This window comes from Callithrix jacchus, chromosome 1 (genome assembly GCF_049354715.1).
Source record: "Callithrix jacchus isolate 240 chromosome 1, calJac240_pri, whole genome shotgun sequence".
NCBI lineage: Eukaryota > Metazoa > Chordata > Mammalia > Primates > Cebidae > Callithrix > Callithrix jacchus.
Window position 1 is genome coordinate 175,214,072 of NC_133502.1, and position 22,855 is coordinate 175,236,926.

Genomic DNA, 22,855 nt, shown 5'->3' on the forward strand with positions numbered 1-22,855 from the left:
GCCCGGGGGACGCCGACTCAGCCCCCGCGACCTACCTCGGCCGACAGTCGGGGGTCCCCGGGCAGCCACTCAGGGCCGGCGCCGTCCCCGGGCGGAGCCGCCGCGCTCCCCGCGGTCCGCGCAGCCTGGCCTCGCTCGGGCCACTCCTCGTAGCGCTGCAGCTTTACAAAATATTAATAATAAAGAAGGCAGGGGAGAAAAGAAAAAGCCTTCGCTCCCCAACTCCCAAATCAATTTTTCAAGCGGGTGGAGCAGAGGGATTTGTTTCGAAGGCGACCCTAACTTCTGCAAGGGGCCCGCGGGGCGGCCGGCCGGGCCGGAGCGCTGGGGCCCGCGCGCGGGGCCAGGAGCGGCGCGGGGCGCCCGGACGCGGGAGGGGGGGCGGGACGGCACTATTTGACGTGGAGCCGGCGGCGCATCCCGGCGCAGGGATACGGGCCGCGGGGTTCAAATGTCAGGAAGTTTCGGGAGGTGAGGCGGCCCGTATCCCTCCGCCGCCAGCCCCAGCTCTAAACCCGGCGGCTCCGCGGGCGCACCATGGCACTGGAGTAGCGCGGGGAGCGCGCCCGGAGCCCCGCGGCCCGCTGCGCCCCGCCCGGGACCCCGCTGCGCCGCGCACCGCCCCCACCCCGGCCCGCGGGGCCGCCCCTGCGCCCCCACCCCCTCCCCCGCCCGCCGCCGCCGTTGCCGCCCGCCTCCTCCCCGCGGCTCCGTCTGCAGCCGCCGCCGCTGCCGCCGCTGGGCTCCGGGACTGACAAGCAGGTGACAGAGGAGCCGGCGCGCGTGGCTGAGAGTGCCCGGGAGAGCGCGGAGCGGGCTGCAGCCGCCCCGGCCCGCCCGCAAGACGCCGGGGCCCGGGGCCAGCGCGCCGCCTCTCCACGCTCGCCGGGGGCCGCGGCAGCCCCTGCCCCGCGGGGGTCGCGCCTCCCCGGCTCCAGGGCCGCGGCGGCGGAGAGCGGGCGGACGGGCCGGCAGGCGAGCAGCCGGGCCGGCGGGGTCCGCAGCGCGCCCCGCGTCCCATGGATATAGCAACAGGTCCCGAGTCGCTGGAGAGGTGCTTCCCTCGCGGGCAGACTGACTGCGCCAAGATGTTGGACGGCATCAAGATGGAGGAGCACGCCCTGCGCCCCGGACCCGCCACTCTGGGGGTGCTGCTGGGTGAGTGCGGGATCGGAACGCCGGAGTGGTCTCGGGCTTGGGACAGGGGCGTCGTCCGGCTGTGGACACGGACGTCCGGGCCAACGGATAAAGGAAATGGGTTTGCAGGACGTTGGGATGGAGGGAGAGACAGGACGCCTGGAGTGATCACCAGAGGGCCGCAAGCACGCCTCGGGCGGGCGTCCTAAAGAGACAGGATAGCTCCAGTCGCCACCCACCATCCTTTCAGGCCTAGGTTCTAGAGCTGCCACTCCTGCGGCGTAGGTGGCGGGTGGCAGGGGTGATGGAAGACCCAGCAGTCACCTTGGCGAGCTTGGGAAAGGCGCCGGGTGACCTGGGGTGAGGGAGCTTCTAAGAGAAAAACGTCTCCCGGGTCACTCAAACCACAGATCTTGGGGAGATGGGGGACAGAAGACCAGGAACGCTGCCATGGGGCGTGTCAGCCAGCGAGTGCCCCAGCCTCAGCTCGCCTGTCTTGGTCCTAGCCGGCCACCCTGCGCCATGCTCGTTCTCATTTGTCTTAACACCGAACGCGGATTCTCCGGAGACTGGGAGAGCGCAGCGCGGAGCCGAGGCTCGAGGCCCGTGGCCTCTCCACGCCGGAGCCTGCGGACTGGGACCGACTAGCTGGGGCCGCCCGGCCCCTGGCGCGGCGGTCGGGGGAGCGCAGGCGGCGGGCGGTGATCCCGGGCGTCCCGAGCCTTCGGGGCCGGGGACTGTGGGCCCTGTGCGACTGGGACGCCGGAACTGGGCCGGGCGGTGCTGACTGCCGTGCTTTTGCCCTGTGCGCTGCAGGCTCCGACTGCCCGCATCCCGCCGTCTGTGAGGGCTGCCAGCGGCCCATCTCCGACCGCTTCCTGATGCGAGTCAACGAGTCGTCCTGGCACGAGGAGTGTTTGCAGTGCGCGGCGTGTCAGCAAGCCCTCACCACCAGCTGCTACTTCCGGGATCGGAAACTGTACTGCAAACAAGACTACCAACAGTAAGCGCTTCTCGTCCTCCTTCCCCGCCACCACCCGGCACTCGAGCCCAGCCAGCCCCCTGCCGGGCCCGGCCCAACCCAGCTCTGCCGCCGGCTCTGTGCGCGGCTGGGCCGGGCAGCTCTGAGGGCTCCGAGAGCTGCGCGTCTTGGGGCTGGGGTGGAGCAGCCCAGCCCAGCCCAGCCGGCATTGATGGGGTCCAGGGAACCTCCAGATGGCCTCCAGTTGCCACCCGTTGTCCCGGAATCCTGCTCTGGGCCGCTGAATTGGGGTGCAGGACAAGGCCCTGGGCCGGCTGAGGAATTTGGTGCCTGGGTCTTGGGATAGGGTCTGGCCCTACGGAGGCCAGAATTGGGAACACAAAATTTATTTCCAAAGGAAAACAGTGCTTTAGGGAGCCAGACCTGGTGGACTGCTTCAAGGCCCTGGTGTGTGGGGGTTTGGGATTCCTGGAGCCGGGAGCCGGGAGCCAGAAGCCAGGAGGTAGAGTGCTGGCCACTGAACGGCCTGAGCAGCAAGGGAGGCCCCCTTTCTGCCAGGCTCCCTGCTGCACTTTTAGTCCCTGGTGGAGAGAAAAGAGTGTCCATATTCCCCAAACCGTTCCATGCGGGAATTTTGCACTCGCAGTTTTTCTGGGTTGGAGAAGAATTCCAGGAAGAGGACCTCAAAAGGTGGCAAGCTACACTCTGGAGCTCCCAGTGGGAGTGAGGAGCTGACAGAGTTAGCCCTCCCCAGAAGGTCTCCTTTCTAGTAGTGTATACTGAGGAGGGGAACGGCCCGCTTTGCCCTGGTATAACCCAAACCTCAGCGCTGAGACCAGAGACCTGGGTTGAGCCCTTCTTGCTAACTAGTTTTTAGCTGAGACGATTTGTATAGCCGGGGCTGGGGACAGATAACAACAGTACATGCAGGCTTTTTCTTTTGACCTGCTGGATTTTGTGCCTGGCAGTGCAATTGGGAGGGAGGCAGTGAGGGGTGCGGGGATCCCCAAAGCCCATTGCAGAGTCAAGTGGATGCCTGTGAAAACTTTTTAGTGACACCAGAAAACCGTCCTGGATGAGTCTGCAGAGTGGGTAGGCTGCTTTGGTTGTTTGGTGCTCAGAGAGGGCTGTGTATGCCCAAGTCTCCAGGGAAAGAAAAGCTGGGCTGCTGGCGCCTCATGGTGAGTGCACCCTACCTGCTCTGCCCAGGGATTGTCCCAAAATCCAGGGCCTAATGGAAAGCAGCACAGCTGAACTGTTTAACTGAGGCCTGGAAATAGTGCAGGCCAGAGCCCTAGAGAGGGCATCAGGTTTTACCCCAAAAGGCTCTGGCTGTGCCCGGTGGTCTAGGGGCTGAGCCGGAGCTGCTTTTTGCTCTTAGCTTTTTCTTTCAGCTGAGGGATCTTTGGGTAGGGATTGGAGTTCATTCAGAGGGTCAGCTGTTTTGCTGGTCCCAGAGTGCAGGTGAGGCCTTCTTCTCAGGAGGAAGCACCCCAGATTCAGGCATGCGGCCGTCGGTCGGCTTTGTGCTGTGCTCTGGACTAATTTGATTCTAGTTCTGGGAGACGGAAATACCGCCAGTCAGCTCAGCCACAGCCCAAGCATATAGCAGCACAAATAGAATGGGAAATTAGATTGGGGTAGATGTGGTTGTGGGCTCTGGGCTGGCCTCTGTAGAGTGCACCAGCTTCCAGCCCCCTCCCACCAGCCCTGCACCCCTGGTCTCTGCTGGCCTAACCTCTGAGCTCTGGCAGTGCCACTCACCACCCAGCTCAGTCACCAACCTTGGCGACACACGCAGGGGAAGGGGGCCGGGAAAACGAGAAAGGGGCCTCCGAATCATTTGCACGGTTTGAAAAAACAAAAACTACTTTTAATATATTGAAAAGATTTTTACCAATCGCTTGTACATATTCTGCCTCCCCCAACCCCATAATCATTTATGGAACTTCTCTTTAAAAAGAAGAAAGGATGCTTCCAGTTCTTCAGGCACAGAATGGTAAAGTCACAAAATTTCAGCTGGATGTTGCCTTAGAGATGAGCAGCTCACCCCCTCATCTTACAAAACAAACGTTAAACATTTGTGACTGCTTTGTCCAAAGTATATTTGTTTTTAAAAGAAAAGGAAAAAGTCACCTAAGAGCCGGCTTCTTCAGTGCAATCCCTTGTGTTAGGAATGATTTTTGGCACAGGGCGAATCTCAGGTCCCCAGACCTCACTCAGTCTGGGTCCTTCGGGGCTGAAGCCTGGGGCGGGTAGTGCATTATTTCCAGCAGTTCACTTCTCCACTCTCACCCCGTTTTTCCCAATAGTCCCAATTGGGTATCTTCGTTAGGCCAGCAGGATGTGCTAGGGGTGAGGTGTGGGGTGGTTGTTATCAAGACAGTCCTGGGACAAATACCCAGGGAGTCATTTTGCAGGGAGATGGAGCACCACTCCAGGCAGACAGCGGCTCCCTGGAAAGGGATATTCTTTGCACAATAATTTTTTTAATTCACATTTCTTTTCTTTGAGATTCGCAGATGCATATTTATTTCATCTGTGTGTAAATGATTTTCAGACGAGAATCCAGGCAAGCGGGCACAGAAACGTGCCTTCTTGATTTTGTCGAGTCTGTGCCTCAGCGGCATTGGGAAATTAACAATCCCCGCACCAAACACAACTTTTGAAAAATATGTCCTCAACCCTGATTGAGTTGCAGGGCTCCATCCTTAAAAAGAAGTTGCCGTTTTTCGTATGCGTTTCTTCCTCCTTTCGATTTGTTCTCCAAGATCCGGGACACCCAGAAGTGCCAAGTTCTTTTACGCACCACGGGGGTGATTAATTGACACTGGGGCACATTGAGCCGAATTTGATAAAATCCTCTTGTATATCCTTGGTAGGCAGAGCACAGCAGAGGTCAGCCGCGGAGTTTGGGCATTTTCATTCTTAACTCCGAAAGTGTCCTTTTTCCCCATGTGTGATTTTTGGGGGCTCATTTAAAAAAAAAAAAAAAAACCTTTTCGGACAGAAAACCGGTTAAGAAACGAGAGGAAACGCAGCGTCCTGCAAATCAGGAACACCTCTCCCCGTCCTCCACCAGAGAACAAATGAAAAATAAGGCACGTTCCCCCCCACCCGCCCTGTTTTTTTCCTTGGCGGCTTGGCCAAATAGAATTATGTAACTCTCTTTTCTTGCCGTCTGTCGCTCGTCTGGAAAGGGTTTTTATCCTGAGGAGGTGGCGAATTCCTGGAGGAGGCTCCGGAAGGGGGGAGGGTCGGTGGGAGAGTCCAAAAATCTGTCACAAAATGGAGTCTAATCGCTTGTAAGACAGCTCCCAGGTCTGACGACCCAAGACCTACTGGGGCGCGAGCCGGCGCCTTTGTGCGCGGCGAGACACGGAGCTCCAGCCCGGGCTGCGCTCTTACCTCGGCGGCGAGGCCGTGGCGCCCTTCCGCCCGCAAGGCCTGCCCAGGCGGCAGAGCCTCTCCGCTGCACAGACTTCCAGGGCTCCGTCGGGCCCGCCGGGGGCCCTGTGGGCTCGCCTCTCCAGGTAGGATGTGCCCTCCTTGGCAGAAGGGGAGCATCGAGGCTTTGATTGAATTTCACAAAAAGCCCTGGGGTGAGTCCTGGAGTGAGTTTTTAAAAAATTTCTCCCAGCTGGCTGCAGCTCCCGTTGCCCAACGGCTCTTCCCTACACATTCCTTTCCTTGGAAGTGTTTACCCTGGGAAAGACCTTCCTGGGAGGCTCACCTCTCCCCCCACCCTCACCATCCAGCTCCCAAGTTCGGGTGTGGCCCAGGGGGAGAGCAGTCAGGCTCTGGCCTTCTCTGGCTGCTGCTTCTCCCAGCCTGGAAGGCTTCCCATAGGCTCTCCTGCAGGGTGCCACTCTCCAGCAGCACTCCTTCCCCAGTGTGTACCCCAGCCAGCGAGCCCCCCATCTCACCCCAGCAGACTCACTCCGGACTGCAGAGGGCCTGTCCTGGAAACTATCTGCTTGAGAGGAGGAGCCAGGACATTGCCTTACAAAAAGGCTTTCATGGTGCTGTCTCTGGGGACTGAAACCAAAGGGCTCACCCTGGCAGCCCAAGTCTGGGGATCCTCTGGGCCTTTGGAGGGCATCTCACCATTTAACCCAGCACCTTGGCTGTGTGCAAGCGGGTAAGCACAGGCCTTCCTGAGACTGCAGTCCCCTGCTGCTGAACGGAGGCATTATTCACAGTGACTCCTGGCTCACCCTTGACTCCCTGGGTATTGGGCTGGTGTGGCCTCATTTGTTTGCCCTATTTTTCTTGAGTGGGGGAAGCAGGCTGGGAGGATCTCCTCTGGGTATATGACTGGTGACTGTCAACTCTCTCCTGCCCTGTCCATTAGAGCCAGGCTTAGAGACCACATGGCCCTGGCACCTAGCTGATCCTCCTCTGTGAAATGGGACTTATTCTGCTGGGGGCAAGTATTCATATAAGGACTTGAGATAAGGTGCCCCAAATGACCTGGCATCTTGCCTGGCTTGTTATTAATACTCTGGAAGTTATTGTTGTTACTATTCTCACCATCAGCATGGCAGGGAATACCTTGTCTCCAAGGACACACACTAGACTGCCAACAGGTTCTATGCCCAGGTTTCATGGCACGCAGGGTTTGCCTTGAGCCTCTCCATGCAGGAAGAATGAAGAGCACCCCGGGGAAGCCATTGCTTTTGCCTTCATAAGACATTGTGAAAGTCTTGCCTTCCTCATCCTTAAAAAGAGCTTTAGACCCGAGTCAGACCTGAGTTCACCTCCCAGCCCCAAGACTCGGCAGCTGTGTGATCTTCACTAAATGGCTGCCCATCTCTGAGCTGGGCTTCATCAACAAACTGGGGGTGATGATGTGACTTTGCAGGGTGGTTGTGAGGATTATGCAGGCACCTGGTAGAACTGTAATACATATTGCATTCTCCAAGGGATCTGTTGTCCTCGCCTGCACCTCAAAAGAGGTGGAAAACCGGGTTGTGTGGGTGAGCACAGATGTCAACTGCATTAACAGAAAGGGCCACAACAGTCCTGGTGTGCTAGGCTCTTTCTCCTTAGGGGCAGATGGAGGTTGGTCCAGAGCAACAGTATTTCCACCAGGAAACAATTGGCACCTCCAGGGCCCGAATATAGCTTGGAAAAGCTTAATAATTCATATTTGAAGAACTGTTTGTACTCATTGTTTTGTGATTGAAACAACAAAAAATAAAGCTCAGCCAATGGAGAAGGGGGTAGGTGGGAGAGAGATCCAGGGATCTGTCTATTTCTCAGAAGGAAGATGAGGTTTGAAAGGTAGAGAAACACCATTCCAGGAACTGAGAAAGCCCCTCCAGCTCAGATTCTGTGGCCTTGTGAGGTTTCCACCCATGGGTGGCTGGCGATGCTTCTCCAAGGAGTCTCCTCTGTCCTGCAGCTCTGGAGTTTCTAAAAAATAAAGAAAAGGAAGGGGGAAAAAAACAGTCCTACTTTGGCATCAGTTAGTCTGAAGGATGGAGGATACTCTCACCGACATGAGTTATAACTTCCAATTTGTTAGACACCACAGTCAAGCCTCAGCCAGGGAGGGAAGAAGGAAGGGATAGTCCACTCATCTGAGGAGTTGCATGTGAGCTGTCAGTCAGTTGGGGGTGCCCAAGGACCCAGGGCTCTTGGCTCTCTGGCTGACCCAGCCGGAAGTTCCTCCAGCCCTCTCCAACCCAGATTCTGTGCCGATGGCAGCAAAGAGCAAAACCAAAATTATATATATTTATTGCCACTGCAGTCAGAAGTGGGGAGTCGGTGGTAGTAAGAGAGGGCTAAGGCTGAAAACCATATTTGAAAAAGTTGATTCACGAAGGTAGAGGAAGCAAAGTGGCAGACGTTTGCCATTTCATCGACTGGCTGGTGTTCTCCATTCATGTCATAAATGTCTCCTGTTATTTGATGCCAAAAGCAACATGATTTGGTTCCCCGGTGGCCTATAGGGTTTTTCTCTTCTTCTCTCTCTCTCTCTCTCTCTTTTTTTTTTTTTTTGGCAGTAAATGTTTATTTGTTAATAATATACTTTAAACAGCCTAGCCTTGACCTCAAGTCTCCTGAAGCATCCATCTTCTCTCAGAAAAATGTTTCAAAGTTTGTGTAATTTTGGGGGGAAGGTGTAACTGACGGGGCAGTGAAGGGCCTGTGTTTGCTTTAACTACCGCTGCGGTGAGGAGTGGTGGGGTATAAGGGGCCACTGTGCTTGGAATGGCAACTTTCTTGGATTTCAGGCTGGCTGACGGCACTTCCTCTCTGCCCTTTACCTTTGCTTCGCCTGATCAGTACAAATAAATTTCCGCGTGGGCCCTTCCTTTGTTATTCCCCGGTTAATAGCGTATCCATTTCTACTCAGCATCTTGACTGGCAGCCGCTGGACCTGCCCTGCTGACCTTGGGGCCCTGAAGTGGGGATGAGGGGCTGGGGATCTGGGGATGTGTGGGTACATTTGTGGGGAGGCTTTGTCCCCATTGAGAGTCTGGCTCAGACCAGCCCTGGATGAATGTCCTGGCTGATGGCAGAACACCTAGCTGGCCTTGGCACTTGGTAAACTGGGGGTAAGTGTTGCTAAAGGAAAAACCCAGTTCCTGGAGCCTGGTTCCAGAAGAAACAAAAATGTTTGCTTCCTGGCCAGGCTGGTGCTGTGAGAGCAGCTTCCCCAGGATCTGTGGGGAGGTGGCTAGCTGGGGAAGGTTCTGACAGCTACCCAGAGCAACAGCGATACCCATTGGGGCTGGCAGGAATGAGGAGGCCACCGAGCTGCTGGGTAGCTGAAGATGAGCTGAGCACGCTGAGACACAGGGCTGCCAGGGGTCCCTGCCCCAAGCACCTCCCAGGGAGCTTCAGCAGCAGTGACGGGAGGGTAGGAGCGGTGCTGGATTGGGACAAGTTGGGTGTGACTGCTGTTCCTGCTTCTCCCACCGCCTGCTTTCTGAGGGGACTTTGTGACTCTTGGCATATGAGTCCTGGATTGCTATAGTTACTGGGCTGTCGGGTATGGGCAACAGACAAGGACCGAGCTGCCTTCAGGGATCCAGAGGATCAAGGTCCTCTGGGGTGACCTCCTCTAAATGGAGGGGTCCTGGGTGGGGTACATCTTCTCAAAGAAAGAGCAAGCTTGTTGGCAGTTAAGAATGGGGATCCAGAATGTCTCCATCTCCCAGTGACAAGGGCCAAGGGCCTTCAAGGAAGGACTGACAACTCTTCCTGAGCTTCAATTCAGTTCCCTTCACTGTGAAGTAGTATGGTCATTCCAATCTCACCGGGTTGCTCTGAGAATAAAGTGGAACAAATTCAAGATGCCAGCCAGTGTTGGGCATGCAGTCACTGTATGTTTTCTTTCTTCCTGCTGGGAAATGAGTGGAAGGCAGCCCTGTCTGGCAGGAATGCATTGTCTGTCCTGCGTGGGAGGCCCAGAAAGTGCAGCCTCCTGATCAAGCCTCCCAGAGGGGTCTTGCCTACCCTTCTGCTCCTCACCCAGGTCAGGGGCCTGTGTTTTTATTTTTTCCCTTGAAAAGGGAATGGGGCTGGTCTGGATGCCAGAGGCTGCTCCTCGGAGCAAGGGCAGCCTGTGAATGGGCCCTCATGACTACTGAGACATGGAGGTCCCATTTTTCCCAAGAGACTCCTGAGCATGGTCAGTGTAGATGTGAACCTGCAGGAGCAGAGCCTTACTGAACAGAGAGGCAGGTCATAGTAATGCATCTAAAAGGGCAAGGCATTGGCATTTGTTGAGTGTGTGTGAAGTTCACTGTACCACTCCAGCTCTGTGTATAGGGGAGGAAACTGAGGCTGAGCAGCTTGAACTACTTCCCCCAGGCCCAGAGTTACTCTGTAGCAGATTTTTCCCTGCCCAGAGTTACCTTGTAGCAGATTTCCTCCCAAACGGGTCCAACTCCCAAACCTGGATGGGATCCCTAAGTCCTCTGGGACGACTTCTGGAAGGCGCGGGCTCTACAAAGTTGCCAATCTCCCCCTGAGCGCCCAGCCTGGGAGGGATAGGGAGGGGGAGCTGCTACCCGAGGGAGGGCAAGCAGGGTGTCACTGACCTCCCTCACGAAGATTGCCCCCTGTAGGGCCAGCCCTGGTCAGAGGAAGAAAAAGGTTAGAATAACTGCCTTCCCCTGGGCGGGAGAGCTTCCTTCGTAGTCAGGACACCCGGGTGGGACGGCTTTCAGCGACCTCCACCCGTGGCTTCCCCAGGCCCACCTCTCGGCGGTTCCTGCACCACATTCTTCTTTCCTGGGAGGGATGACACCATTCACAGTCTCCTGGGCTCCGCAGCCGAGTCGCGGGCGCCAGCAGCGGTTGATGAATTTCAGTGTCACCAAGGGTTTAGCCTGGATTTGGGAACCGCGCGCTCTAATACGCGCACACGGTCCGGCCCTTTCTAAAGCGCAGCCCTTTCACCCGGCCGCTGATTTATAGAGGAATCCGATCCTGGGACAGGCTGGGCTGGAGCCGGGAGTCCGGGGCCCTGCAGCTGCCTTCGGGTTCCTCAGCGTTTCGGGGACCCTTGGTGGCTCAGGGGCTCTTCTGGGCTGGGCTTGGGGGTGCCCGCCGGGTGGGGCCTTACAAGGCCCAGAAGGAACAAGCAATTCTCCTTGGAGCCCAGAGAGTTGGCATTTCATTCTTGGTTGAGCACAGCCCTCGCCCCTCCCCAAGCCCTCCCTCCGACCCCCTCTGGCTGGCCGAAAGCAGCAACTTCGGGAGGTTTGTTTATAGAGAGAACAGAAAATTAAGGGTTTCGGGGTAGAATCTAAGACCCTTTTCCCACCTGAGAAATGTGCAAAGTCCCTCAGCTCCCAGAGTCAACCAGGCAGCCCGAAAGTCGAGTTCCCGGCGCGGACGCTAGGGCCGACCCCAACCCCCTCCCTCCTGCGCCCCGGCCCTGAGGGTGGCAAGCAACGCGTTTTTTTTTTTTTTTTAAGATTGGTTTGCAGGGGGGAAATGTGGTTGTATCAATCCACAAATATTTACTCTTAACAGACTTGTATCTGTGGAGATTTCGAACAAAGACAGTTTAGGGGGATTACAAAAACCCTAAACCCCGTTTTTCTCCCGGACTTGGTGCTTTAAATGCCAATTACAGGCGAGCCATATCCAACAGCAACGGGGAAAGGCAAGCAGGGTCCGGGGAGGGAGTCGGGGGCGAGTCCGGCCATTAAATGTAACTTTTCATTATGAAAAGGATTTCGCCGGTTTTATCTTCTAATAAGATTATGTCACGAACACAAGTACCTAGGATGGTGCTGAGTGACAGGGCTCTGTCGTTTAATCAGAGGCTATGCCGCTCAAACCACGGGGCCCTTTGTCCCACGGAGTGAACGACGGAAACTTGCCGTCCTAATCCCCTTATTCATGTCAAGCACAGAAAAGAAGCCGAGCACCTTACAACCGTGTCCCCTCCACCCCTTCCGAGGCCCGCGGGAGGAGGGGCCCCGGCTCGGTAGCCCTCTGGCGCTTTTCGTTTCCGAGCACGCTGGGGCCTCCGGAGCCAGCGCGTTGCCGCGGAGGCGGGGGAAGGGGTTATTTTGCTGGTGCCTTAATTGGCAGCGTCTGGAAAATGGGAACAATGACCCCACGACTAGAGGATCAATGGGGGGAGGGTTAGGGGGATGTTTTTGCCTCCTCTGACAGAGAGCACGGGTCCTGCTCCGTCCCCTCTTCCCAGGAAAGGTGACACTCGGGGTACACACCCACCATCCCCCTTAAAGCGGGATTAACCAAAAGAGAGAGGCCGAATGGAGATGCCAGGCTGGGGCCCCCGGTGGGGCAGATTTCGTTGGATCCCTGGGACTAATGTCACAGTGCTCGCACTCCTGCAGGTCTTCAGGGTTGGCCATTCCTAGCTGCACGCTCAGCCCCTTTCTTCCGAGGGTGAATTCCTTTGTTCGACCCCCGAGGAAACCCGCTTCTCCGCCAGGCCCGTGGCGCCTTTCTCGACACCTCCGCCGAAGCCGCCGCCACCCCAGTTCCACCGTTTGCAGGGCTTTCCCACTGTGCCCTGGCCGCAGAGACCCAGCCATGTCCGCCGACTGGCCCTTAGATGCCGCCGCAGTGCCTGAGCCCTGCTGCCTGCTCCGACACGCAGAACTCCGGCCGGCGCTGCGGGCGCAGAGGCTCGGGCTTTAGCCGCAGCGCTTGCCTCTGGCCTCGGTGGGGAGCCGCGGGCGTCAGAGAAGTAGCCGCGCTGTTCCGGGTCGCTGCACCGGCTGAAAAAACCAAAAGCAAAACCAACACCCAGCAAATGAAGGCTGCGCGCCTCCAGGGGCTGCGTTTTGAGCCCCTCATGGACACAGGGGTGGGGGGGGCTCCTGGGGTTTCACCGCAAAGGCTCCAGTCAACGGAACCAGAGGGGGACTTCGGAGGAATTTGTCTGTGATGTCCCCGCTCCTTGGCCTCCTATTAGAGCTCGTAGAGGCTCCGCTCTGGAGTCCCCCGTGCGCCGATGCTCCCTGGCAGCGCTCGGGGACGCCTGAGTGCACCCAACCTCCTCCTGCGCTCCGAGCTCGGCTCCGGACTCAGGGAGGATCAGACTGAGAGCAGGGTGTCACCTCGTAAAAGCGACAGGCAAGGGCTGTTTTATGGGGAGGTAGAAGGAGCAGGAAGTGATGCTTCCATCTCTGGGAGCAAAGGAACGGAGAGCTCCGATGGAGGAAACCCTTTCTGGGCAGGACGAGTACAGGGATAGGACAGGGCCGGTGACCATGGGATTCGCTGCCATTAAGTGTGGGACCCGCAGGCGGGAGTGGGGAAGGGGACCGACGGAGCCAGAAGCCCCGAGCTCACCTCCCGCCTGTCCTCTCCCGGAGCCCCCTCTGCAATCCTGGCTCAGTCGACAACCGGCCCTTCCTTCCAGGTCAGGGGTGGGGGAGAGATTTTTTCCCTCGAAACACTTGATACCAACTTTGTTTTTTTGGCAAGAAAAATAAGCCTTGTTTGGAAAGGGGTGGGTGGGGGGCGTCGAGCGAGCGAGGGAAAGAGCTAGGAGGCAGCGGCGGAGCAAACTCTGCGGATTAGGTTTCAGCGCCTCCGCCCCACCCCCAGCCCCGCGGCGGTGATTTGTGTGCGGGGGTCTGTGACCCTGCTAGCATCAAACGGCCCGCGGGAACCGGCCGAGTTCAGAGGGACAGTGGACCGAAAGGCGGCCTAAGACAACGCAGATGGTTCCTATCAGCCCGGCGGGGCCCACGCCCTGGGCTCGCAGCGCCCACCCGTCGGCCCGGGCTCCTCCGCAGAGAAGAGGCCTTGGTCTTGGGGGAGGCTCCTGCCTGAGCATTGATAAGGGTCTGGATGCAGCAGTCCACGCCCAGTCGGCCTCAGTGGAAAGGAGGCCTTGGAGGCTGGTGTCAGATGGTTCCTGGGCCAGGCTGTCCTGACCTCACTGAGCTCAGGAGGAGCCTGATGTGCCTGGTCTCCAGAGTGGCCTCTGAGCTGGGACTGGCAGGAAGAGAGACCTTGCAGTCTCGGCCCAGTGGTCGAGTTACCCTGTCCCTGCCATGCAGGCAGCTGAGGCTCATCCATCATATAGTGCCCCTCCCTCAGGGACCCTTCTTCCCTTTTTTACACAGAGAGGTGCCCTGGCCTGCCCTCAGCCTGCCTGTCTATGACTTCATTCATTCATTCATTCATTCATTCATTCATTCATTCTGTGCATGGAGGACTCCAGAGCAGAGCCTCTACAAGCTCTAATAGGAGACCAAGGAGCGGGGATATCAGAGACAAATTCCTCTGAAGTCCCCCCTCCGATTCTGCTGACTGGAGCCTTTGGGGTGAAACCCCGGGAGCCCCCCACCCCTGTGTCCATGAAGGGCTCAAAAAGGGGCCTTGTTTCTTCCTGCCAGCTGGAGCCCTTCTGCTTGGCTCAAGCTAACTTTGAGGGACTCTTCTATTTTCTCCCTTCTGTCCCTAAGGGAAAGCGGAGAAGGAGGCTCACTCATACCTTGGCTCAGAGCCTTGCCTTGGGGCTGCAAGCCCTGCTTGGTCAGGGTGGGAGGGGCTCTTCCCCCACCAGCCCTGCCTCTGAGTCTGCTCCCCATCTTTCCCCAGAGCTGGAGCAGTGCAATCAACCTCAGCAGGCCCAGGCTGTCCTGCCCTCATTTCCAGGGCCTGGTCTTCTGCATGGCCTCTAGTGACCGCAGTTGAGCACAGCAGGGCGGCACTCACAGGGACCTGGGGCTGCTTTAGGATGTCCCAGCTGAAGCTCTCTTCAAGATCCCAGTAGAAATGGGAAAACCACGGTTCAAGTGCAGCTAGGGCTTGTCCTGTTGTAGCAGAGCAGAGGCAGAGATCCCAGTCTGCACACTGCCAGGCTTGGGATCTACATGGCAATTTCACAGTCCTTTCAAGAACCCTCTCCCGGACTCTGGCTTTAACACTGGCCTACTCTGTCTTCCTGGGCCCAGGTCTCAGGGACAGGAATGTTCTTCAATCCCAGCTCTTTAAGAGGAGATGACAGGTGGGCCTGGACAATGAAATGATTTTGATAGTTTTCTGGAAAGGATAGGGCCACATGACTTAGGAATTCTATCTACCAAACTGGGACCTTGAGGGACAAAAGCCAGGGGAGCACAGTGCCACATCTCACCATCTTTCTTGTCTCTGACTCCCAGACACCCTGGACTTAGCCCTTCCTCTCTACAGTGGGTCACGGGGAGACCAGAGGCCTGGCTGGGGCCTCAGAGGGCCAGTGGGCTGCTGGGACCTCTTGAGACTCCATCTCCCAGGGTCCCTGCCTCAGGGGAGCAGTCGGCTGGGTCATCTGCACACGGAAGACACATCTGTCCTCCACATGTTGCAGGCCGAACAGAGGACATGTGGTTTGGGTCGTGTTATCTTAATCATATTTATTAGCCAACCCTGTGGCAAAAAAAAATTTTTTTGATATTGTTATAATTCGGAAAATGTCCCCAAATCTACAAGGCAACAGATCAAGAGAGGCGCCAGCAACAACCAGGTCTCAGCTGGGTTCAGGACGTGGCTTTGGAAGTTCTTTGGGTTGTTGTAGTGCAATGGAATCTCTATGCTGTGAAATAACACTTACTGCTTTCATTTTCCCAAACAGAGATCTGAAGTGAAATTAATTACCCCGCCTTGACTGATAGTAGTTCTGTTGGAGTATGGTTCTAATCCTTATTAACATTCTCTAAAGTCAGGCATGAAATACGACTTTTACACCACACTCTTTGGCATATGTTTTTCTTTTCCAGAATATTTTTCAGGCTATCTCTAAGACTCACTGCTGTTCATTATTTTTGCCATAGGTCTAAAGTTGCCAGCCCCAAAGCCAGTCCCGAACACAGCACAGCCAAGTGGGGAGGGGGGTGTGGGAGAAATGACACATCTCTGCTTGCAACGCAAATTGCTTCTGATTATTGAGCTTTGACTACTTTTCTCCATCGTGTTTTTATTAAAAACTCCAGCATATTTACGCTTGATAGTGTCTTCAATTAGGTTTAAAAAAAAAAGCGTGGGGTTCCCCTTTCTATAGCAGTATGTAAAGAAAATAGTTGTTATGACCACAGAATTACCATCCAAACCTGGTTCTAGTAAAGCCAGCACTGCTCTGACAAGCTCAGCAGGCTGGGTGCTTTTTTTCTAAGCATTCCAGCTGCTAGGGAAACAGACCAGAGAGGAAGCCCACAGAAGCCTCCATTCTGCAGGGTACTTGGGGCACCTCTCAGGAGCTAACACTTCCCAAGTTGTGAGTGGCAGAAGGAAGCCCAGCTACACAGGGCTTTCTGAGCGGTGGGGTAGATCTGGAGCAGGCATGACAACAGCAGCAATAATAACCCCAGCTGATGCCTGCTTAGCACTTGTAATCCATCAGGCACTGCTCTCAGCACCTTTCATTCTTTAACGACACTACGACATGGGTGCTATTATTATTTTTATTTTTAGGTAAGACAACCGAGGCACAGATAAGTTAAGTAACTTGCCTGAGGTCACACAGCTAGTAAATGGAACCCAGGCCTTGTGTCATGAGAAACTTTCAGCAGCCTTTTGGGAGGGTGGAGTCTGGCCTCTGGCTGGGATTGGTGCCCTGGTGGTGGCCTGGCACTGCAACTCAATGTTGTTTGTTGAAGGAATGGCTCCTGATGAATGGCCAGTGTTCATTTCATGCTGCTTGTTGTAAGGTTTTGGTCGGGATTCGCTCACCGAATCTTCTCACTGCTTTGGGGGCAGGTTTTATTAACATTATTTCCCAGTTTGCCAACATTGAAGCTTGAGAGGTACAGTGATTTCCCCAAGGTAGCAAACTTACCACTGCCAGCTTCAGATGGCACCCCAGATCTTGAAGAGAGTTCCTAAAGGCACTATTGCTTGCCTGGGTTTCCAGGTGACAGAACTGGGGCTCAGAGGGGGGAAGCCACACAACCAGGGTCACACAGCCGCGTGGGCTGTGCAGCATGGAGTCCGCATCTGCAGGTCCCACAACCTGCCCTTGGGATCGCTTCTCAGCTCCAGGGAACCCAGGCTTGGGGGAGCACCTGCATTGAGCCTTCTCAGTGGGTCTGACTTGGCCTGAACAACCCTCCTGACAGTAGCACATTTCAGCACTAGGGGGAGGGTTGTTATCTGTGACCTGTCTTGTGCCAAATAGGCATGGCATCATCCCTTCCGAGCCCCATTTTACAGAGGAGGAAACAGGACCTAAGTGTCTTGCCCTAGGTCACACAGCTAGCGAGCAGCTGTTAGGAACCACGCTCAAGTGGCCTGTCTTTGGGGTGGTGCCTCTCAAAGAGAGGCTCTGAATCATCATCTTCGTCATCAATGTTGTCAGCTTCATGCATGACCACCCCTGAGTGCCTTCTGAGTACTTTGCAAATACATAGTGAAAGCAGCGAGATTCAGGGAGGGAAGGTGATTTTCCAAGGATTACACCACAGGGTGGGGCAGGCTGGGGTCTGCCCTTTTGCCCAGGATAGTGGAAGTCTATCCCATGGATGGGAGCATGGCCAGCCCTCAGAGGGCCACCTTTACCCCTGCAGTGCCTTCCTGGCTCCGGGCTGCCGGTGCAGCAATTCGGGGCAGGCGTTGTCTGGCCTTTGAAGGGACGGCTGCCTGACTGTGTCACTTTGAACTGCAAAGGGGCCTGTGGTGAGGGCTCAGCCTCCTCCCACGTGCCCCCGCCTGCCCACCCCTCCAGCTCTGGTTCCAGTCGGCAGGCCTGGAGCCAAAGGGGCGGGCAGGGCAATAGCCCCCTGTGGGATGTCAGCCTGATAAGTGAGTAGCAACAGACCCCTGGAGGAGGATGGAGCTGGCTGCCCACTGGTTGGACTGTCCCACGTGGCAAGAGTTCAGGCCAGTCCCCAAGGTGCCATCCTCCCAGACATGCCCTTATGGCTGCAGAGAAACATCTGCCTGAAAGTCAAAAGATTTAAATTAAAATAACAGTAATGTTAGTAATAATAATTTGTAAAAGGAAACAGCTTGCCTTGGGGCACAGGGAGTATCAGGGACCCAACCCTGTGCTCCATCCGCTTGGGGAGAGCTCGTGGCAGGAAGTCAGGAAGAAGAGGTCTTAGGTAAGAGACCTAATGCCTATTAGGTGTGGGCTACTGATTACCAGGAGACCAGCTGGGGGTCTTTGAGTTGCTCAGCTTCCTAGCCAGGTGCTGGTCAGCTGGGCCAGGATGGGGCGGGCCCACCCTGCCCTCAAAGAGTTCACAGGCTAAGTGGGTGGGGTGGGGTAAGGGTGAGGGCTTGGGCAGCGTTGAGCAGAAATCAGGCCAGCACAGTCCCTGTGCCTGCAGATATTGGCCTCTTCTTGAATTTTGTGACCCCAGAACCGATTCCTTGGGAGGCCAGGAACTTAACCAGATTTTTCACCAGTGCTTTGGAACTTCAGGTTTTACCACTGGCCAGCTGTGTGACCTTAGGTTAGAGGCTTTCACTTCTCTGTGCTTCAGTTTCTTCAAAGTTTCCTGAGGACCAGACACCTGCCTCCGGGCAAGGATGAGATTTACAGAGGGAGCAGATGCCAGTCCTCATTAGGTGAGTGATTCCTGCCAGTTTTGTTACCAACGCTTCCATAGTCCTTTGTGCTGGGCCTCAGAGGGGTCCGGCTTTGGTCATATGTATCAGGTCTCAGCTAGAACAGGGAACAGCAGGTGCTCAGTTCATAGTGTAAGGGTAGGGAGGGGGCTGGACTCTGGGCTTGGCCTCTTTCTAGCTGTGTGACCTTTGACAAATCCGTTAGCTTCTCAGAGACTCCATTCTCTTGCAAGCAAAATACACGTAAAGAACCTACCTTCCAGGTTGCTGGGAGAGTGAGGTGAGATGCTGTGTTCAAAGCGCCATACCAGTCAGTGGGAGCTATTTTTCTTAGTGGGTAGGGTTGTGGGCAGGGGTCTCATTACTCAGTCACACAAGAAGGCAGCAAGAGTGTGTGCTAGCTTACCCCAGGCAGGTGCCCGTGAGTTGGAAGGCTGGAGCTTAGGAGGATTTGGGGAGGGCGTTCCAGGAGGGGGCCCTGGCAGCAGGAATATTAGGGGTTAAATGGGTGGGCTGGGACAGTGAGTCTGGTGGAGGGGCTGCCAAGGGGCTGCTGGGACTGAAGGCTGCAGAGCAGGGCAGGAACCAATAGCTGTGCTGTGGCATTTGGATTTTATCCTGTGGGCAGGAGGGAGCCATTGAAGGTTATTGGACAGGGGAGTGACAGGACTGGAGAGGCACTTTATGGAGATGATGGGGCAGCATGTGCCTGGGATGAGACTGGCAGGAGGAGGCTATTGGCCACCTTGGAGGTGAGGGTAGTGGCGGGGACTGAAGAAGGAACAGGGCACAGGGAGAGTCACAGAGGCCTGGGGCTTGGCGTTGGGGTGGCTGGAACCCCCAGGTACTCAGCTGTCTGGCTAAGGCCTTAGGGTCCTGAGCACTCTGGGCTGGTCCCAGCAGGGATGACCCACTTAGCTAGTCCCTGGAATGGCCGGCTTGACCTGCGCAGCCCCATCAGGCCCCACATCGACGAGGGCCCTTAGCTTGGTTTCACACTCTGCTGTTGCACTCTTGAAATTCTTAATTTTTGAACAAGTGGCCCTGCCTCTGCCTTTTCATTTTGTGCTGGGCCCTGCCTGTGAGCCCCCAGCTCACCTGCCATTCCCACATGTCTCAGACACTTGTCCACATAGAGGTCTTGCTCAGGCTGTGGCAATTGCCCAGGAGACGTCCCCTAGCCTCCATCGTCCTTTCTTCTTCTGGAAAACTCCCCTGCTCCCAAGGCCTGGCACAAGAGTCACCTGTTTCATGGAGTCTCTCTGGCTCTGAGCCCCACCCCTGTCCTCCAGGCTTGGATCTGTCCTGCAGCACTAGTTAAACGTGCAGAATCCTAGGTCTGTGAAAGGACTCGGACTCTCGAGGTGGAGCCCATGAATCTGCATTCCCAGATGGCCCCTGGGGGAAGCCTTGCATGCTGAGGTCTGAGAACCTCTGCCTAGGGCACCTCCAAGCCTAGCACAGGGCCTGGTACCTGGTAGGTACGTCCATGTATGGTGTCATTGTGAATAAATGAATGAATGAATGAATGAGCTGTGGTTAGTTACCTGTCCATCTTGATGGATAAAGTTCCCTGGGCCTGACGCATTGCCTGGCATGGGTGGGTGGGGTTGCAGCAAGTGTGGTTCCACAGGACAGCTGGGAGGACACATGGCTTATCCTGGGGACCAGTGTCCTGAAACCTCGGGACATGGGGGCCAGGCTGGGGGATGAAAGGACAAAATTAGTACCCTCTAGGAGACAGGAAGTGGGGAAAGACCATGAAGTCCACCAGCACATCCTCCCTCTAGCTCTCCCCTCCTCCAAAAGGACTGTCTACAGCATTCTGGGAAGTCCTTTTGGAGGAGGGGAGAACTAGAGGGAGGTTATAGAGCATGCACATAATTGTACAGCATGATGGAAGTAAAGGGTTTGATTGTTATTTCTCAAGCCTTTACACTGTGCAGTCACTGATTTAAGGATCATACTGTTTCATTCAACCCTAAGCCTTATCGTCTGTGAGGCAGTCGATATCCCCATTTCAGCAATGTAGAAACTGAGTCACAGAAAGGGGCTGTCGGCAGTCCAAGTTCACACACCTTAGTGGGACCACTCTGCCACCTGGCCTCCGAGATGCCTCACTGCCACTGTGACTCCTGCTTGTGATGCCTCAGGGATGCACCTGGTACAGTAGGGACTCAGTGAATGTTTGGGGAAGGCAGGAGGGAGGGAAGAAGGAAGCCCAGCTCACTCATCCAACCGGAAGGACTCCTGCTCCAGGCAGGACTGGAATGATGCCAGGACCCCAAATGAGCAAGATGGTCCTATCCTGGCCTGCCTGGGATGAGGAGCAGGCAGGGACACCTAAAGGAAAAGCACTGACTTTGGCAGGATGGGGCACGAGAGGGCACCTGGAAAGCACTATAAACTCTGAGACTGGACAGCCTCCCTGCCCAGCAGTGACGGGAACATCATTGAGAGGCCTCACTGGTCCGGTCTCTGAACAGAGCGTCAGTTTCATACCGGCATTCCAGAAGGTGTGTGGAGCTTCCTCCCTTCACACCCTGTGTGGGTATCAGGGAGGCATGGGGAAGAAGACGCTCCAGGCCCTGCCCTCAACTGTCACCATGGTGCTGAACAGGGCGAGTCTAGCCAAGGGACAGCAGATGCCAGGAGCACACCCGGTGCATAGTAGGTGCTCAGGGACTGTCCCCATGGAAATATCAGTTGCCCACCTCCTGCATTAGCCCCCGTGCCAGGTCCTGGGCCCTCCCTAATGCCACAACCATGAGCCTCTATTTTGAGTTCTTTGACCTCTCTGAGCCTCAAGTTACTCATCTATAAAATGGGTAAAGCTATTCGTACTCTCCAGGTTGTTGCAGGGATTAATTTTGTAGCGATTAATCCATAGGAGGGTCCTGCTGCAGGGGCACCTGGAAGAAGGGAGGCTTCCTGGGGAGGTGGGAGAGCTTTTTCCAGGTGGGTGACATTTGGACAGAGTCAGGAAAGGTGAGGAGGAGGCCTTTGCCAGTGTGGGGTAAGTGTGGGCCAAAGCCCAGAGACATGGAAACCCCAGGCCTTTCAGAAGCACAGGGCTCCCCCCTCAGCCCACTCCTCTGTGCCCATGGCTGTCCTTTCACCATCAAGTTGGCACCAGTGTGGTTCTGCGGATTTGCTTCCAAGTCCTAGCACCTACTGCATGCCAGCCAACCACAAGCACCTTATGAAGCCTCCTGTTGTGCCTGGGAGACAGGTGTTACTATCATTCCCATTTCGCAGATGAGGGGACTGACGCCAGAAGAACCCAGAGGCCACTTGCCCAGGACCACACAGCTGGGGAGCTTCACCACCAGGTCTGACTCCAGTTCCTGCCCACCCTTCCCCCAGCCCTCCCACTTCTCTTCTGGTCTGCTGCTTGTCACCCCCTTGCTCATTGCCTGCACAGGGAGCAGACAAGATGTCCTGGGGCTCACACAAAGGCAAGGGAGGTAGGCCGCTGGGACTCAGGAGACTGAGAACAGCTTCATAGAGGAGGCAGGCACGAGAAGCTTCTGCAAAACCAATTGCAGTGGGAGGAGATGCTATGATGAGGGCGCTCCAGGCTGAGGGCACTGCCCGGGCAAAAGTGTGGAGCTGACAAACCCAGCCACGCTGATGATTGATGTCACAGCAGTCACACACATGACCTTTGAGATTCAGGGGAAATAACTGTGTGTTTCAGAGGAGGCTGGTGGTCTCAACCTTGGTTTCATCGCTTTCTGCCACTTACCCTGTTTTTTTCGCCTATAAAATTGTTATTCTAAAAACCCAAATCAGAGGTTCCATCAAATAAGGAAATGATAGCTGCTAAATTATTATTATTATCCAAGTCTCTCAAAATTGCAGCTCAAGAAACAGGCTCTGAGAGGTTAAGTGCCCCGAAGCCACCCAGCTGTGGAGTGAGTTGTTTGGATTGGGGCCTGACAGTAAATAGTACCAGGGGCTGCACACCTTAGGTGCCCTGGGCTGGGGCCTCTCAGAGGAAAGGAGGGGCGGGCCTGAGGCTTAACTGAATGCTTGCAGGCTGAGCTAGACCCTGCCCTATGGGCTGCCAGCCCTTCAGGGGTGTGCAGGGAAAGGCCTTCCACTCCCATGGCCCGGGACGAGTGATAGGAGTGACAGCCACTTCCTGCTAGAAGACAGCCTGATGAGTTTCCTGGGTGCCCTTCATGCTGGAGCCCTCCCCTAGGACTCCACTAGCAGCTTCCTCCTTTCCTCCTTTCTGATATTTGCGGAGAGGCTGCTATGTGCCTTGTCCTGGGTACTATGGACACAAGGCAGACACAGCCCTGCCCAGTGGCAGTAGCTTGTAAAGGCTCTGATGGAGGGAACACAAAGCATTGTGGTCCCAGGGGATAGGGCTCCTCACCCAGACTTGCGGGATGGAAGACGGCTTCCTGGAGGAAGAGCTGCTGAATCTGAGAGCAGAGGAATTATCCAGGGAAAGAGGGCAGGAGAGCAGGTTTCAGGCAAAGATCAGCATGCACAAGGGCCTGGAGAAGTCAGGTCACAAAGGTTTTGAAGTCTGTGCTAGAAAGTCTGGCCTTTACTCCAGGGGCCCCTGGAAGCTGTGAAAGGGTTCTAAACAGGGGAGTATCATGTCAGATTTCACGTTAGAACATTCACTCTGGCTGCTGTGTAGATTGCAAAGGGAGGCTGCGGGTCAGAGGAGAGAGTGAATGGAGGCTGTGGATGTGGGGAGAGGGGCGC

The 22,855-nt window shown here is 55.8% G+C and overlaps 1 protein-coding gene across 4 annotated transcripts in view; it reads left to right on the forward strand.

The window, feature by feature from the left end:
* The first annotated feature begins 532 nt into the window (after positions 1–532).
* LMX1B (LIM homeobox transcription factor 1 beta) overlaps positions 533–22,855 on the forward strand; it is an 87,402-nt gene continuing 65,079 nt past the window's right edge. For all 4 annotated transcript variants that reach the window (XM_054236833.2, XM_035257770.3, XM_054236840.2 and 1 more), the window contains exons 1-2: positions 533–1,158; positions 1,954–2,140. In XM_054236833.2, the coding sequence (XP_054092808.1) occupies positions 1,020–1,158; positions 1,954–2,140 (326 nt within the window). In that variant the 5' untranslated portion in view covers positions 533–1,019. The remainder of the gene's footprint in view (positions 1,159–1,953; positions 2,141–22,855) is intronic.